The 17493-nt window shown below is 42.1% G+C and overlaps 1 protein-coding gene and 1 pseudogene across 3 annotated transcripts in view; one reads left to right on the top strand and one right to left on the bottom strand.

The window, feature by feature from the left end:
• The window catches only part of PTPN2 (protein tyrosine phosphatase non-receptor type 2), a 64558-nt gene extending 52650 nt beyond the window's left edge, over positions 1-11908 (top strand). The window contains exons 8-11 of one of the 3 annotated variants that reach the window (XM_043889044.1): positions 1161-1342; positions 5092-5193; positions 5961-6053; positions 11541-11908. In XM_043889044.1, coding sequence (XP_043744979.1) covers positions 1161-1342; positions 5092-5193; positions 5961-6012 — 336 coding nt within the window. In that variant the 3' untranslated portion in view covers positions 6013-6053; positions 11541-11908. The other 2 variants (XM_043889045.1, XM_043889043.1) reach the window with 2 other exon arrangements.
• Positions 4161-4551, bottom strand: LOC122684735 (annotated as a pseudogene).
• Positions 11909-17493: the final 5585 nt, after the last annotated feature.

Here is a 17493-nt window from a genome sequence, read left to right as displayed (position 1 = left end):
AATTTACAGAGTTGTACTTTCTGAGTCTTTTGTGAGTCAACTTCATAGAACAAAAGGAGATCCATTCACACACTATGCAGCTTCATAGAAGAACCATGTCAGGGAAGGTGGAGTGTGACAAAATACCTTTTAATTCCTTTGTTGTGTAATGAGACAAGCTGGAAATTAGTTTATCAGTGTGTCAGTGAATTTCCTGAAATTTTTAAATCTAAACATACAGGCATTGTTTAAGTAGTGCCATTTTGTACCATAGTAACTGCAGAGAATGAGTATTCTTCTGTCAGTCCCAGAAGAATGTGAGTTGTGCAGTATTCCTTCTCTGTCAGAATCCTTGAAATTCTCAGACGGTAGTTTCAGGGAACCTTACTCATTATTAGATCTGAGACTCTACACTTGCAGGATAGATCTCCAAAGAGGGCCTCTCAGGTCTGTGCCGGAGTTAGAGTTTGAGGTCATGGAAGCCATTGGCTGTCCCAGCCATGCCTCTGCTCCTCCATGGATGGCCAGGAGCTGGGTGAACGTGTTCCCAGCCCTTGGAAGACTTGGAGAGCCTGGGTCTTCCTGCCTCAGAGGAGGAAAGTGGATGGCTCTTCATCATGGTCTGAGTCCTGCCACCCCACAGTCCTGGCTGCTGGGGACCTTCCCGCCGTGGGTCGGGCCAGCTGCCAGGGCTGCTGGTGCCTGTGGCAGGCACAGTCTTTGGAGTCCTCTGGCACTGCAGGGACTTGCTGGTTCTCTCTAGACTGGACAGTGGCAACGAGCCGAAGGATATGGGTCACATTCATGGGCCGTCTTGGTCACCCTTCCTGCAACAGGTGCCTCTGCACTGGGGACAGTACAGTCAGACTTTGAAGATCTTACCATGAGGTCCTAGTGTAGTTTGTCTCAAATGGGCTAAAGTCACTGTGTTTTATTAAGGTGGTTGTGTTCAACTACATACTGATGTGCATCAGTATTAAATGCTTTATTATTATTATTATTAAATTCAACTTTAAGTAGGCATAGCTAGAAGTGGTTTGACAAAACATGTTTTCCTCTTTCATTCATATATTAGCATCACAGGCTTCTCTTCACTATATAATTGCATTTCATAAATTTTATTTAAGGAAAATCAAAGCTCTAGTGTTTTCATTTGTTTCTCATTTCTCTTCCCTATGTAGAAACGTTGGAAAGAACTTTCTAAGGAAGACGTATGTCCTGTTTTTGATCATTCACCAACCAAAATAATGACTGAAAAATACAATGGGAACAGGATAGGCCTAGAAGAGGAAAAACTGACAGGAGACAGATACTCAAGTCTGTCCTCTAAAACACAGGAAACTCTGGAGGAGAACAGCGAGAGGTAAGGTTACTATAGTAATGTGCTTGTAAAGATGAGACTCTTATTTTAATAAGTTTGTGGATATGAACTAATATAGATCCTTTGTTTATTGAATTAATGTAACAATTTATTATTGCGGGGCATTTAAATAGTATATGATGGCGTCATTGAGCTCAAAGAAGACAGTTTATAAACAGAAACCTGTTGGAAAATGGCTTGACACAATATGGGTTTAGCATGGTATTAGAGTGTAAAAGTGGATACTAGGTGTGTAGTATGGCACAGAAAACAAGCGATAATACCTGCTGTTTGTGTAGTTATGCAGTGTTCATGCTCCTATTATACAGTGTAAGTGATAATATTTCTTTAATACCATTGAGGGCATGAGTGCTCAGTTGCTAAGTCTTGTCCAACTCTTAGTGACCCCATGGACTGTAGCCCTCCAGGCTTCTCTGTCCATGCCTGGCGGGACCTCTGTGCTAGGCAGGAATACTGGACTGGGTTGCCATTTCCTCCTCCAGGGGATCTTCCCAACCCAGGGATTGAACCGGTGTCTCCTGTGCCTCCTGCGTTGGCAGGTGGATTCTTTACCACTGAGCCACCTGGGAATCCCATTAATACCATTATGAAATAGTTAAATGAATATTTCAATTTAAATTTGTTATTGAAAGAAAAAAGTCTTTCTAAAAAATCACATAAAATGCCCTATACTTTTAGAGTTTTGAATCCATATGAATGGCTAAACTATTCAAGTTTTTAAATTTGAAAAATTATACTTCTAGGGCTCCAGGTATCTCACATTGTATGAAGTTGGTATCCTGAGGTGTGAGTTTCTTAGAAAAGTGAAGGAACACTTTTTCTTCCTCTCTTCAGTATCTGAGTTGACTTTTTTTTTCTTTTTGTCAAACATGCTTTTTCTTGTGAAAAATTTTACATTGTAGTCATATTTGTTACTTTGGGATCTCGGGATATGCTGTGAAAACCATTAAGAAGTCTCCTTACGTTATAGCTTCATTTCTGTGTTTCCCCAAGACATAAGGAATTGCAATGCATGGCAGTTACATGTTGTGCTGCAGAGTTTGTTCTGACTCAGCTGTGCTGCTACTTATATGTGATGTCAGTAGTTTAGTCACAAGTTAAGGCACAGAGGTGTTTGTCTTTTCTTCTACCTCAGACTTAATGCTTTTAAGTCAGGAAATAATACTGTGAGCTCTGTATCCTTTTATATATTTTATATGTGCTTTGCCTGCTCTTGATTACAAGGTAATTTTTTTCTTTTTTAACTGGCAGGTACATACATACTTGTTATATGAATTTTCAGTCCAGGAGTGAATTTTGAGTAATAGTTTTTGCACATCATTGTAGGAAACACTCAGGTGGAGATCATTCAGGCAGAGCTACCTGTGTCTGTGATAAGGAAAAGTGGAAGGAAGACTGCAAGGCATACGGAGATGGGCAAAACATAGTCCCAAGTTGCTAATATACTTAGAAGACAAAACAAGAACCCAGACTAACATCGTAAATGATTTACTGTAATTGAAGTGCTATAAGATAAGAATAGAAGGACTCCAGGGGCTGAGAGAAGCAAAGAGAAGTGTGTTCTTAGTTTAGAAGGAAACAGACTTGGAGAACAGCAGAAAAGCTATTTGGGCAGGACCAAGGCCATACACGGTAGGTGAACACTGGAGAGTCTTTGTGAGCACGCGTGCTCTCATCTCCTTTGTGTGTTAACTAGGAGTGGGGTTGCTGGGTCACACGTGGTCACTCCATGGGGATCATTTTTAAGCCATTTTTTCCAAGTGGCTGCATCACTTTGCCTTCCCACCAGCAGTGGCTGAAGGTGCCCGTATCCCCAAGAATAATTTAACATTGACAAAATAATCTAATATGTAGACTATATTTAAAGTTCTGTAATTATCGAAAACCCACTTTATAGCTTCATAGAAAATAACTGTACTGAGATACATATAAAGTTGACAGATTTAGAGCATACAGTTCAGAGTGTTGAGTATATTTACAGAGTGACATAGCAGTCACCATAATGTAATTTTGGAACATTTTTATAATCTTGGTCTGTTCAGCTATTTAAAAAAGTAATTCATGATCTTGTCCAGGATCATGCAGCATATGAGTGGTTCTTCAGGCTCCTTCCCTGGGACCATCCACCACCTTCTGTTCACTCCCTGTTGGACATTGTTTGCAGCTTTTAGACGAGTTGCCTTCTAGGACACCCCATGATCTGGATCCCTCTGACTGTTCCTCATTATTAGATTTCGGTTAAACACTTGGGGCAAGAAGAAAGCTGGCTACTGATATAGTAGACACTGAAGAGGCATTCAGGACTCTTAACCAAGCAGCACGTCAGGGCTGTGCCTCACACCGATTGCTGTGGCAGAGGCAGCCTGACTGAAGGCAGGGAGGCTGGTTAGGCTTCCGCTGTAACACAGCAGTACCTGAAGGGAGATGGGGTTTGTGAGATTTAGATTTAGTTTCTTTGTAACTGATTTTAATAGCCCTTACACTTGATGTAATTGTTATGCAAAATATATAGATGAGTACTCTCTTCTTTTAAAAATATATGTTAAATAGGCAAGTTTCCATCCAGTTCACTTCAGTTGTTTAGTCTTGTCCAGCCCTTTGCGACCCCATGAGCTTGCTCAAACTCATGTCCATCGAGTTGGTGATGCCATCCAACCATCTCATCCTTTTAAATTTCCATGAGTTTCCATTAAGTAAGTGAAAAAAAAATTTAAGTTTTGCTTTCCATATCATTTGAAGAAGGGAAATTATTTTAAACACTGCTTATTAAAAAACACATTTTAAAAGTATTATAAAATGATTAGCTTTCATCAGCTTCAGGGCTTGTGTTGCTGCCAGACTTTGCATATAACTGAACTCTCAGATCTGCTCACACCTGCTGAATTGATTCCACTTTGCATTCTAAGGTGTCAGTTTCTTCGTGCAAAGTTTTTTTTGCTTCTTCCAGCATTTCCCATGTTTTTCCTCAAGAGTGCCTGATGGGAAGATTGCCAGTCTGATAATCACTAAGCAGTCCTGATCTACAAGCATGATGTCCTCACAAGCATCTCTAAGTTTTAGAACTGTTTCCTTTTTCTGTTTCTTCCTTCAGCTCTACTTGTGATTCTACTTGTATACTATGAAAATGTGTCTTGTTGATTTTCAAAAGTAACAGCATCTGCTACTGCTGCCTTCTTCATGGTGGCTGTCATCTTGAGCTTTTGAGATTTTTTTCTTAAGGGGGAAAAATAGTAAAGTACATGTTGCCATCAACTGATCTTTGCCTTGTTCCAGGACTGTGATGTTGGGAGTCAGATAGCTTCCATTGAAACAAAAATTCTGTATTGAACAGGAAAACAGGAGCTAGAAAAGGGTGTGGACAGAGGACAGTAGGCACTACACAACGGAACATTCAAGAAAATGTTAAGTTTAGGGGTTTTTGTGAAAAATCAGATGTAAACTCCAGAGGGGACCGGATGCTGAAGGGACCCTCTGTCTTCTCACTACTGCTGACTGGTTAGCAAAGAAAGATAGAACACTGACACCATGGTTCTTTTCAGGTCCCACCAGAAGTATTTATTAGCACAAAGTTGAACTGGCAATTGTTGAATAATCCGAGTGTTATCTCTGGACCATTCAGAGCATTGAGGCCCTTCCCCTTCTTCTTAAGGAGTTGAGGGGTGGGGGGGGGGATGTGGGCTGAGTCCCTACCTGCAGCTGAGCCTGCCTGCTGACGCTCTGTCTGTTCACAGTGCTCTGCGCAAGCGCCTCCGGGAGGACAGGAAGGCCAGCACTGCCCAGAAGGTGCAGCAGATGAAGCAGAGGCTGAGCGAGACTGAGCGCAAGAGGAAAAGGTGGTTATATTGGCAACCTATTCTCACTAAGATGGGGTTTGTGTCAGTCATTCTGGTTGGCGCTTTTGTTGGCTGGACACTGTTTCTTCAGCAGAATGCCCTATAAGTAACTAATTCTGCCCCGCAAGCTTCGGCCCTAGCTGCTGACAGTGTTGCGTGAGTCACAGAGTTGGTCTGTGACTCCTCACAGACTTCTCACCCACAGAGAAGTGTGGTGTCTGGTCCCCCCAGCACCCCAGGGCACTGCCCACACTACCCCCCCACCCCAAGTAAAGACTTGAATGCTTCTTAAGAACTGGTACATTTTCCACTGTGTTCATACATGCTAAGTGTAATATTTCACCTGACCAGACTGAGAGATCCTTTACCATAAGGGTTCATTTTTGGAGGCTGTCTGGATTTTAACCTGCACTTGATATAAGCAATAAATATTGTGGTTTTATTGACATTATTATTGGAGAGAAAATGACCTTTAAGTAATGCGTGTAATGTATAATGTACTGTTGACATGGGCATCAACATTTTATATTCTTAACCATTTCAGGGTAAATATATTTTATAAGTACCTATTTAATCTTACTTTTGTAGTTAAATGTACTTTTTAAAAGCTCAATTTGAAAAAATCTGTTACCATAAAAATAATAATAAATTGTATGTTGATTCAATTGTACTGGATACGTTTTCCTAAAGAGAAGTTTGATATGAGCAGGTAGAGCTCTGAATAAGTAATTTTTACTATATATTTGCATTTCTTTTATGTTTTACAGTCTTCCCAATTTTAAAAAGAAAAACAAACAAAGAAACAAAAATTTTCTCTAAAAATATCTTTGAAGGAAGGTTCTCCTTACTGGCGTAGTCAGGTAACAGTTGGTCAAGACTTTGTAAAGAAACTGGTTTCTGTAAAGCCCATTATTAATACTGTTTATCTTTCAGGAAAATTTCAATGTAATTACCCTAAGTTATAATTGGGGTAAATCATGATTTAGGAAATCAAAATAAGGAGCAGCATTTTATTATCCATGATTTCCATTTATTTGAAGTTTTGCAGTAAAAAAAATTTTCAAGTTCTTTCTACTTCAATAAATAGTATAATGATGTTCAAACTTTACACTGTCCCTTTAACTTTTTAATGAGTATTTTTAAAGCATATTGTTTAATGAATTTAACTGCTCATTTGAGTTCTAGTGTTTTAACTTGTTTTATTTAAACTTTAGGTGTTATAAATTTAGTTGCTGAAATAATGAAATCACATTATTTCGGTGGTTTCAAACTATGCTGGTGGGATGTCTAAGGGGTCACCAGGAAGGGATAAGGGGGACGCTGAACTTCCAACCAGGCGTCTCTGCTTTATCCACTTTACAGGGTAAGATTGCTGCACCAGGCTGAATTATTTTCAGAGAGCAGTTACCATTTAAACAACAGTTTGAAAAATGGCAGTATAGATAGACTTTTAAGTGGGTTTGAATAGCCTTCTAAGAATGTGAGAGCAGGACACATGTGGTGCTCTGTGTGGAGGACAGTTGTGTCTGGAGCACGCCCTGCTCAGCACCACTGCGTCCCATTAGCTTTACACTGAAGGAGGTAAGAGGGACGTTTCTGTGTCTGCCTGCTTGACACCTGTGTTCAGGCACCAAGGTCCTTACCTTTTAGGTCATTATTGGTTTAAAATCTTTCTTTCCAATTTGCCTTGGTCTATTTTTGCTAAAATACAGTAATTACTATGCAAGTCAAATACAGGTAGACCTGTTCAATTCCAACTACAGGTAGCCTTGCTTTCAGTAAAAGTAAAGTAAAAAGACTTTATGGGAAACACAAGCTGGTAATGATACCCTTGTTCCCAGGCAGAGCAGGACAACTGCTTTGTGGGGTTCAGTGCTTCAGCTTTGCTCTCTGTCTGCTTTCTGTCCTTCTGGAGCTGTGTGTCCTAATGTATTCTTCAAGTCACATCCAGGGCAACAGACCCTTATTAATCAACTTCTGCATAGGTTAGTTGTCTTCCTCCTCTTGGCAAATCCTTGAGGCGAGCACGTTGGTTTTTACCAGGGGTCGTCTTTTTTACCATTTGCTACAAATGGGTGGCGAGATGCCTGACCTTTATTAAAGGAGGTGTCTGGTTGAGGGAGGGCGGACAGGCGGGGTCCTGGCCGTAGGTAACAGCCACAGAGGTCAGCGGCCACAGTGGTCTGTGTCTTCCCAGGGCGTGGTCTTGATGGTGTTTCCTAATTAGAACAGATGCTGAACATCAGTTCTATGTTTGACTTTGCTGAGGTGGTATTTTCTTAATTAAAAAAAGCCAGAAGTTTTATTATTTTTAAGAAAGAATATTTGCATTAATACCTGGTTCATTTTGTGTTCGTGTCTGTTTCTGCTCGTAAGCAGGCAGCCCTGATTCAGAGCCATCTTCTCCGGTTGCACCATGGGCTCCGACCTTGTGTCCACGTTCATCCGAGCACTTTATGTCATCCTCCTGCTGGTTTTTATCTATAATTGCACGTGTGGAATATACACAAACCCAATTCTCTATATTTAGTGTTGTCCATATGTATTTTAATGTGAAAATGCAGAGAGGACTGTAGTGACACAGACCGTTTCTTGTGTTTAGAGAACAATTTTGTATTTGTCCTTTTTTCTCTTTGGTCTTTTTGGTCCATTTCATTATGTATTGGTATTTCTACCAAGGAATGAACAAAAAAAAGAAAAAGGAAGTAAAGTTGATTCTTTTTTAATATAGCTCTGCCTAACAGGTGTGTCAGAGGAAGGAATTGTGACTCAAATTATTAATTTTATGTATACTTGTGCATGTCCCCTTTGTTTCAGATAAACTAGAATTGATGGTTTGAATCAAAAAACACCTGTTAGTTTAAGAGACAGTTTCTGATGCAGAGCCCTCCTTCTGCTTTCATCAGTTCCACCTTTGCTTTCAGGGCTCTTGGCAGTGACGGTTGTTCCCATTTAGTGGTGGTTTCCGCTGCTCTGGGCTCCGTGTTTCCGAGTGTTCTCTGTTGACCTCCAACTGATGCAGGTGTTGGGGTCACTGAACCAGAGTCACTTGAGACTTGACTTTCCCACTGTCTCTTCTGGTCCTGGTGCTGAAGAGTCCGGTGTGTTAGAATTCAGTTCTCAGAGAAAGGTATAACTTCTGCAAGTCGCTTCTCTCTTAGAAGAATGTCTCAGACTAGATTCTGTGTGAGCTGACACAGGCCAGACCTGATGACTGGAAATCTTGTATTGACCACTGTATACTCTAGGGAAGGCACTTCTGAAGTGCCTGCCTGGTTATTATACAGGGGTTTTTTTTATTTATTTTTTAAAATTTTATTTATTAGTTTTTAGTATGTGGGATCTTAGTTCCCCAACCACGGATCAAACCTGTGCCCCCTGCATTGGAAGCTCACAGTCTTAACCACTGGATCACTAGGAAAGTCCCCTGTACAGGTTTCAGGATCTTGCTGCCTTGATTTTTACTTTCAGACACAGTCTTACAGACACTTTGTAAATGTAGCTCACTGTAAGTCGAATGCTGCTGTGCGTGTCATCCACTTTTCCTGAGTCCAGGCAAGAGTGTAGGAGTCACGCTATCTGTCAGTGCTGACTGGTTTCTGATTCTGGCAGGTCAGAGAGGGGCTGTCAGTGGGTATGCAGCATAGGTGTGAGCAGGAGCAGTGAGTCTGGGCCCCCGTCCCCACGTCACAGCTGTTTACATCTCTCACATCAGGAAGTTCTTGTTTGGCTTTGACTTGTTTAGATGATGGGGTGCACCATCTTCTAAACACAATTTTCAAAAACAGAAATGTAGTAATTTTTTACATAATAAAATGCAGTCATCTTGGCTCACTGAAAATACAGGTCTTGTCTTCCCTGGATGATGTATTCTAGAGCTTTCCCCAAGTTCGCTGATTTGAATTTGAGGTTGCTCTCCCTCACATCTGTCTTCAGAGCCTTGTTTCTGCGCCAGCGGCACCACAGCTCCTGCAGCAGTGGACGAGTCAGAAAGGCCAGGCGTCCTCTGTGCTCCTGGGTGTGTACGTGCTGTCCCATCACAGAGGGTGCCTGGGCGAGCGGTGACTCAGCCAGAGGCTTTATCAGGAACAGCCTGACCATGGACATTCTCCAGCGCCCTCACAAGCTCTGTGCGGTCCAGTGGGAGAATGAACAGTTCAGTCATTGGAACTCTTTCTGTTTTGGTTTTGTAATTTAGAGTGGAATATGGGACTTAGAGGACTCAGGGTGGATATCACTTGCAGAATCTAATACTTTCTGGTTTTCCACCACATAGTATGTTTGGGGAGCTGTAAGGAGAGTGGCTGGGAGTTTTTATCTTTATGGAGACTGTTTCCTGTAGCCCCCCCACCAAAGAAAAACATCATTTCTTTACTGTTGCTTTCATTTGGTATAGATTTTTTAGACATATGATGACAAATTACTGCTATAAAAAACCTGAAGTTATTTCGAGTTTGATGAATTCAGGAGAGGGAAACTGGGCAAGCTAATCTTGTCTGTAAGGCAGTGAGTGCCTTGCTCACCCCAGAGAAGTGTTTGTGACTCTTTTCAGCGAAACATGAGTTTGAACATCTGGTGACTGAAACTACTTTGGGAGAATTTGACTTTGTTCCTTTAGGTGTGGAGCTGGCCCCTGTTGAGACCTTAAGTTGTTCTACAGAGTTGTTCATCTAGTGGAGTGTGTTTTTAATGCACTGCCGGTTGTGTCAGTCAGTTTAAATACACCTCCCCTACATACACACACACTCCACCTCTCCTAAACACACACACACACTCCACCTCTCCTAAATACACACACATACACCCTGAGTCGGAGAACCGGCAACTTGCCTGCGGCTGTACATCTAGTTCATGTCAGAGCTGAGACATGGACTCCCATCTGTAGAATCCCAGTGACTCCGGATCTCATACTTTCCCATTATGTCTCACTGGGCCTGTTTTTATTTATATAGAACATTAGACAGCTACTTTTGCCCGTTAAAACCTGAAATAACCCTCTTTTTATGGTTCAAGTGAAACAAATGTTTTTCCCTCCAAAAAACTTTGTGGAGCAGTTTGAACTACTGCTGATCCAGAGGAATCCTGGAAATAAGACTACCCTGTGACTCAAACCATGGTTCCATTCACTCTGACTGATGGGCTTTGGTCTTTTGCTTTCATGAGGGGGCTTCTGAAGGTGTGGGGAACACTTCGTATTTGCAACAGTCAAGGTTGATCAGGAGCTCCTTTTCTTATGTTGCCCACTTTGGTTCAGGGTTTGGTTTTGTTTCGCTTCCCCGAAGGAAGCAGCCGTTGTGTTTCTGTGCCCACAGGCATCTAACGAGAATGTTCCCTTGGTGTCTGGACATTTCTGTGTCGGTGCTGGAAACCTGACACCAAGGAGCCAGCACTCATCCGAGAAGCCAACTCGCAGTGTTGGGGGTTTTGATGGAACGTTTTGGATAAAAGTGTGGGTGCAGTTTATGTCTTCTGTTTATATACGTGGGGACACAGTAATAACAGGTATTGAGATCTGGGCTGGTTTTTTTTTTTTTTTTTTTGTCTTAGAGGAAGTTGGGGAAAACCAGTTACCACCTCAGAAATTCAGCTGTTTGCAAATATTGTGAAATAACATTAAAATCTCGTTGCCCTTAAATTAGTTATTTCATCTCTATCGCTTGTTGAAACTCTCATTTATCTTTACTTTTTGGCATTAAAATACAATAAATCTATCAATTATTTCATGTCTGTGTTTTCTTTTAATACTTAAATCATGTCACTTCAGTTCTGCATTGCTGTGATCATTAGTGTTATCCTTCAGGACAAAATGCACGCTGCTCACAGTCCGTGAGTTAAAGGTATAAGCCAACTTTATGTTCAGACGTTACATTCATTAATATTTTTAGCAGTATGATACATTGGAGGTCCAAATTGGATTAGACTTTTGCATTGAATTCCAAAGTATTGGTAAGTCTAGCACATACCATATAATCTTGCTGAACTGTTGTGGGTACATTTTTTTTTTAACCTGTCTGTCCGTCAGTATCGCTCACATGGAGGTCATTTCTTGAGTAATACAGGATGACCTACAAAATTCATAGTTAGTGATTCTTGTAAAAGACTTGAGTTATGGTGCTTTAACATAAGTCTGCCTCACACCACCAGTTCTGTTTGAAGAGCAAGCACATAAGCAGCTTTACCAAGATAACAGTGAAGCATCAGTGTGGTTGAATGTGATGTGTTGGAATTTTTTTTTTTTTTTGCCTTTTTAGTTCATTGTTAGTCCTTTTATGTCTGTGTGTGTCTATGTACGTCTGTGTGTTTGGTAAATATGAATTGAATAGATGACTTCTTATTTTATGTTTTAGGCCAAGATTGACAGACACCTAAATATTCATGCCTTGAGAATATTCTGCAGCTATAAGTTTTGAACCATTGATGTGCAAAACAAGACCTGAAGCCCACTCCGGAATCTCAGTGAGGCTTGATAAGCCTGTAGATTGCCTCACATGTGTCTGTTTACAAAGTAAACCTTACATCCAGGGAGCGAAGAGCGCCACCAGCGGAAGACTGTGCAGAAGCCTCTAATTCAGTGCATTGTTAAGTTTTCTAATGCGCGTGTGAAATGTAGAAAGATGTAAAAGAAATAAATTAGGAGAGACTACTTTGTATTGTACTGCCATTCCTACTGTATTTTTATACCTTTTGGCAGCATTAAATATTTTTATTAAATAGACGATGTTGGTTTGTGTGCATTATCTTAGGACAGTTCTGCTTCACATAATGTTCTCCTAAGGGTCTGCTCTCAGGTTTTTATATCCGGCAATCGACGTTTACAGTGAAATTGGTTCAAAACATTGGTCCCTTGCTTCTTTGAGATTTTTATTTAGTTAGCCACCAGTAGCCTGTCAGTGGGCTTCTCTGGTGGCTTAGTGGTAAAAACAGTCTGCCTGCCAGTGCAGGAGACCTGGGTTTGATTCCTGGGTTAGGAAGATCGCCTGGAGAAGGGAATGGCAACACACTCCAGTATTTTTGTTTGGAAAATTCAGTTGGCAGAGGAGCCTGGCGGGCTACAGTCCATGGGGTTGCTGAAGAGTCGGGCACGACTGAGTGACTAACACACACAGCCTGTCAATATAGCTTAGGTGATGCAACAATATCCCTTTTGTTAATTGGAAAAGCATTAATATGGATGATGGTATTAAATCAGTGTTCAGTAAGTGTAGCACTTCAGTGCAGTTTCTGAATCACAGTGTTGGTCTCATGTGGAAGGCTGTGCTTTCCCCAACACATCCTGTGGTAAAGAGACCAAAGGCTCCTTCCCCAGGGGTTTCTGGCCTTCTGACCATCTGATCTCCCAACTGTGTGGTGGGTTGGAACTCAGAATCTACTCGTTGTCAGGCTCCTGGTGAGGTTCCCGCTTTTGCATCAAGTGAGCATCACCTTAACGTGTGATAACTCACTATTGTTTCTGGCCACTGTGAAAGTTTTGTAACACCGTTCATTGAATAATTGGTATCATCTTTCACAAATTTAATGACTTTCCCTTTTCCTTTTTGCCTTGTTGTCCAGCGAGTTTTGGTCTATTTTAGGAGTAAGCAGACATTACCGATCCCTACTAAACCTTTCCTGAAGAATACATGGGAAGTTTGTTAGGCCATAAAGTGCATCGAGGTGTTCCTTCAGTGTGTCAACAGATCTTGAACACATTCTCTGCACTTGGCGCCTCTGTTTCTGACTTGCCCATACTCTCCCCAAGCAGTACATGGCTTTCTCTGGTATCTCTCCAAAAATGTCTCAGTAGAGGTCATCTTTGCTCATGCTCTACCAAACACAGTGGTGTCTATTTGGTTCTTCCCTTGTTTGACTTCTTGAGGGCAGAATCACCTCCTTTGAAGCTTCTCCTTAGAGTCAGTAAGACTTCTCTCTGGGTTTTCTCAGTCCTCTTGCCTGACTCCTCCTCCTCCTGGAACTTCAGACCTATTGATATTAATTTCCCCATCCCTTCTGACCACCAGTCCCTGGCAACCACCATTCCACTGTTTGACTCTATGATTAGACTATTTTAGATACTTTTATGTAGGAGGAAAATCTACTATTTGGCTTGCTGTGACTAGGTTATTTCACTTAGCATAATTCTCTCAAGGGTCATTTATGTTTTTTAAGGCTGAGCAGTATTTACTTCATTGTATGTATGGACTACACTTTTTTAATCCATTCATCTGTCAGTGGTTGTCGCTATATATCGGCTGTTACAAAAAGTGCTCCAGTGAACATGGGAGTGCTCATGTGTCTATAAGATCCTGATTTCGGTTCTTTTGGATTGATACCCAGAAGTTGGATTGCTGCAATGTGTGGTGGTCATATTTTTAATTTCTTGAGGAACCTCTGTGCTGTTTTCTGCTGTAGCTGTACCGTTTTGCATTCCCACCAGCAGTACATGAGGGCTCCAATTTACCTCATCTTCACCATCACTTGTCTTTTGGTTTTTTTGATAATAACATCCTGACAGGTATTGGTGATATCACATTATGGCTTTAGATTTGCATTTCCCTGATGATTAGTGATGTTGAACATTACTTCATATACCTGTTGGCCATCTGTATGTCCCCTTTAGAGAAATGTCTGTTTAAGTTAAGTCCTTTACTCTTTCACTGGGTTTGTTCTTTTGCTGCTGCGTTGTAGGAGTTCATTGTATATTTTGGAGACCAGCCCTTTATCAGGTACATGACTTACAAATACATTCTCCCATTCAGTAGGTCATCTTCCTTTGTTGATGATTTTTTTTTTTTTTTTTTTTTTTTACTATGCAGAAGTTTTTTAGTTTGATGTCCCACTTGTTTGTTTTTTATCTTGTTGCTCGTGCTTTAGGTGTGACTCCCTGTCTTCCTTCATGGGCACCCAGGCTGCCGCTGTGTCAGAACATTTGGAATTAGTGGAATCTCCTTTACTCATTCATCTATTAGGTGAATGTCTATTGAACACGTACTTGCCAGGTGCTGTACTATCCATGTTCAGTGACAGGGGGACCATGGTTTGGTCTACTGCAGTCTTGTGGGAAGGTCAACAATACACATGTAAGTAAGGAAATAAGCACGCAGTTAAGACTAGTGGTGAGCACTATGGTGGAAATGAACAGGGACCTGCTTAAATGTGAAGAAACAGCTTTGGGAAAGCAGAGACATGGTACAGCAACTTGGGGTCCTTGCTCTGCTGTACTCCTTGGATAAGGATGTGGCCTTACCAGAAGTTTGGCTCTGAGACACAAAGAGTCCAACATTTGAAAGTGTTGGGTTAAACTGCAGGGTGTTGATTGCCAGCATATATTCTCACAGACTGTCCATGTGGGCCCCAGTTTGGAAAGGGCAGAGTCAAGGCAAAGGTCAAACTTCCCAGGTCTGGTGAGATCCCACCCCATGGTCTCCATCCCTCTGAGATGTCTGGAGGCCCAGGGAAGCTGCTCTGAAATAAGTCTTATCAACCACTGTCTTGTGTGGTCACCTGCTTGTGATAAACATTTATCTTCATTAAATCAAGAATGTAATATAACTGGTAGCTCTTTGGATGGGACTTTTCCCAATATTCTCAGCCCATCTGACACGCTGTAGCATCCCACAAATGGCATGGACGTGAAAACCCCTCCACCGGATGGAACGTGGGCAGAGAGTCAGGAAACCAAGGAGACATGACAGCATGTGTCCCAGGATGTGGGCAGTTGATGGCCTGCCCCCACCCCATCCCAGGACTTCTGACCGTCTGGTGCCCAGGAAGGAAGCTGAGACAACAGAGCTTGGTGCGTGTTTCTCTTTTGCAGCCTCTAAACCAGAACTCCCCAGGGAAGAAGGTCCTGGGAAATGTGTTCTCTGCCTCAGAGCGGGGTGGTGGCACCATGTCACAGCGGGCAGCCGAACCCAGCCTTGGGATTGGCATCCAGCATGTACTCACTTCAGAGCAACAGGAAGTAAAGACTTCAGCACACACACATGTCAGGTAATCACAGTGTACACAAACTGTGCTCAGTCCCTCAGTCGTGTCCAACTCTTTTTCAACCCCATGGACTGTAGCCTGTCGGGCTCCCCAGTCCATGAAGTTGTCTAGACAAGAATAAGGGAGGGGGTTGCCATTTCCTCCTCCAGGGGATCTTGCCAACCCAGGGATTGAACCCACATCCCTTCTGTCTCCTGCATTGGCGGGCAGATACTTTACCTTTAGCACTACCGGGGATCCGATACATACAGATAATCACAGTGTACACTTTAATATCTTACAATTTTGTCAAGTATATCTGGGTAAAGCTACCAAAAAAAGTAAAGATGAAGACAAGTTGGAAGCACCAATATTAATTACTCTCCACCCAGAGGAAAAAGCTGGTCATGTTTGGCTGCAGGAATGTTCAAGGTGGGCCTGACAAAGTGGAACCATTTGAATCTCTGAAAGACTGAAAGACGGGTGATGTTCATCAAGGGTAAAGCATGTACAGTATTGGGAAGATGAAAAGTTCTGGAGATGGTGGTGGTTGCATGACAGCATGAATTGTACTTAATGTCACAGAAACAAGCAGATGAAAATTGTCAGTTTAAAATATTTTTAGCACAATTATGTGTGTGTGTGTGTTGTGGAAAAGTTCTTCCTTTTTATTCGTCTGTGAAATAGGAGTAATAGTACCTATGCTTCAGAGAGCCATTAAAAGGGGGGTGAGTAAGAGGTTGCAGCTAAGATGCTCAGCTCTTAAATAGTTACTGATTTCAGTGTTCCTTTACATGCATGCATGTGTGCTAAGTTGCCTAAGTTGTGTCCAACTCCTTGCAACCCCATGGACTATAGCCCACCAGGCTGCTCTGTCCATGGGATTCTCCAGGGAAGAATATTGGAGTGGGTTGCCATGCCTGTCTACAGGGATCTTCCCAACCCAGGGATTGAACCTGTGTCTCTTATGTCTCCTGCATTGGTAGGCGGGTTCTTTACCACACTGCCATCTGGGAAGCTGGTTACCTAAACGGTGTGTTACTTATATTGTAATAAAAAATGCACTAGGCATCAGCCGGATGATCAAGGTCAGTGTCAGCAGTGATAAGCTGTGTCGGTGGTATGCACTCTTGGCATTGTATGGTGAGAAGAAGACTTTACTTCTATGGACCTCGTCCCAGAACACATAAGGCCAGTCTGCTCAAGAGGAAAATATCAAGACAAATCCCAGCTGAGGGTATACCAAACCCGCCCTCCTCAAAACTGTGAAGTCATCAAAAACGTCTGAGAAATTGTCACAGGCCTGAGGAGCCCAAGGACACCTGGTGACTAAAAATAGTGTGTCCTGATGAGATCCTGGAACAGAAAAAGGACATTGGGTGAAAATAAAGGAAAATGAACAGTGTGAACTTTAAGTAATAAGAATGTTTTAATATTGGTTCATTAATTGTGACAAATGTATCTACTATTCTAATGTGTTATTAGAGAAACAGTGTGGGGTGTATGGGGACTCTTGTTCAGTTGCTAAGTTGTGTCCGACACTTTGCAACTCCATGGACTGCAGCACACCAGGCTTCCCTGTCCTTCACCATCTCCCTGACTTTGCTCAAACTCATGTCCATTGAGTTAGTGTTGCAATCCAACCATCTCTGTCATCCCCTTCTTCTCCTGCCCTCAGTCTTTCCCAGCATCAGTGTCTTTTCCAATGAGTTGGCTCTTTGCATCAGGAGGCCAAAGTGTTGGAACTTCAGCTTCAGCATCAGTCCTTTCAATGAATATTCACGGTTGATTTCCTTTAGGATTGACTAGTTTGATCTTGCTATCCAAGGGACTCTCAAGAGTCTTATCCACCACCATAATTTGAAAGCATCAATTCTTTGGTGCTCAACCTTCTTTATGGTCCAACTCTCACACCCATAACCTGACTACTGGAGAAACCATAGCTGTGACTAGACGGACCTCTGTTGGCCAAGTGATGTCTCTGCTTTTTAATACTTTGTGTAGGTTCGTCATTGCTTTCCTTCCAAGGAGCAAGCATCTTTTAATTTCATGGCTGCAGTCACTGTCCACAGTGATTTTAGAGCCCAAGAAATTAAAATCTGCTGCTATGTCCACTTTTCCCCGGTCTATTTGCTATGAAGTGGTGGGGCCTGATGTCATGATCTTAGCTTTCTGAATGTTGAGTTTTTTTTTTATTTATTTATTTTTGTCATACATTGATATGAATCAGCCATAGATTTACACGTATGCCCCATCCCGATCCCCCCTCCCACCTCCCTCTCCACCCGATTCCTCTGGGTCTTCCCAGTGCACCAGGCCCGAGCACTTGTCTCATGCATCCCACCTGGGCTGGTG

Source organism: Cervus elaphus, chromosome 27, assembly GCF_910594005.1.
Source record: "Cervus elaphus chromosome 27, mCerEla1.1, whole genome shotgun sequence".
Lineage (NCBI taxonomy): Eukaryota > Metazoa > Chordata > Mammalia > Artiodactyla > Cervidae > Cervus > Cervus elaphus.
Note: the sequence above shows the minus strand (reverse complement) of the source record. Positions and strands in the feature narration are given on the sequence as shown.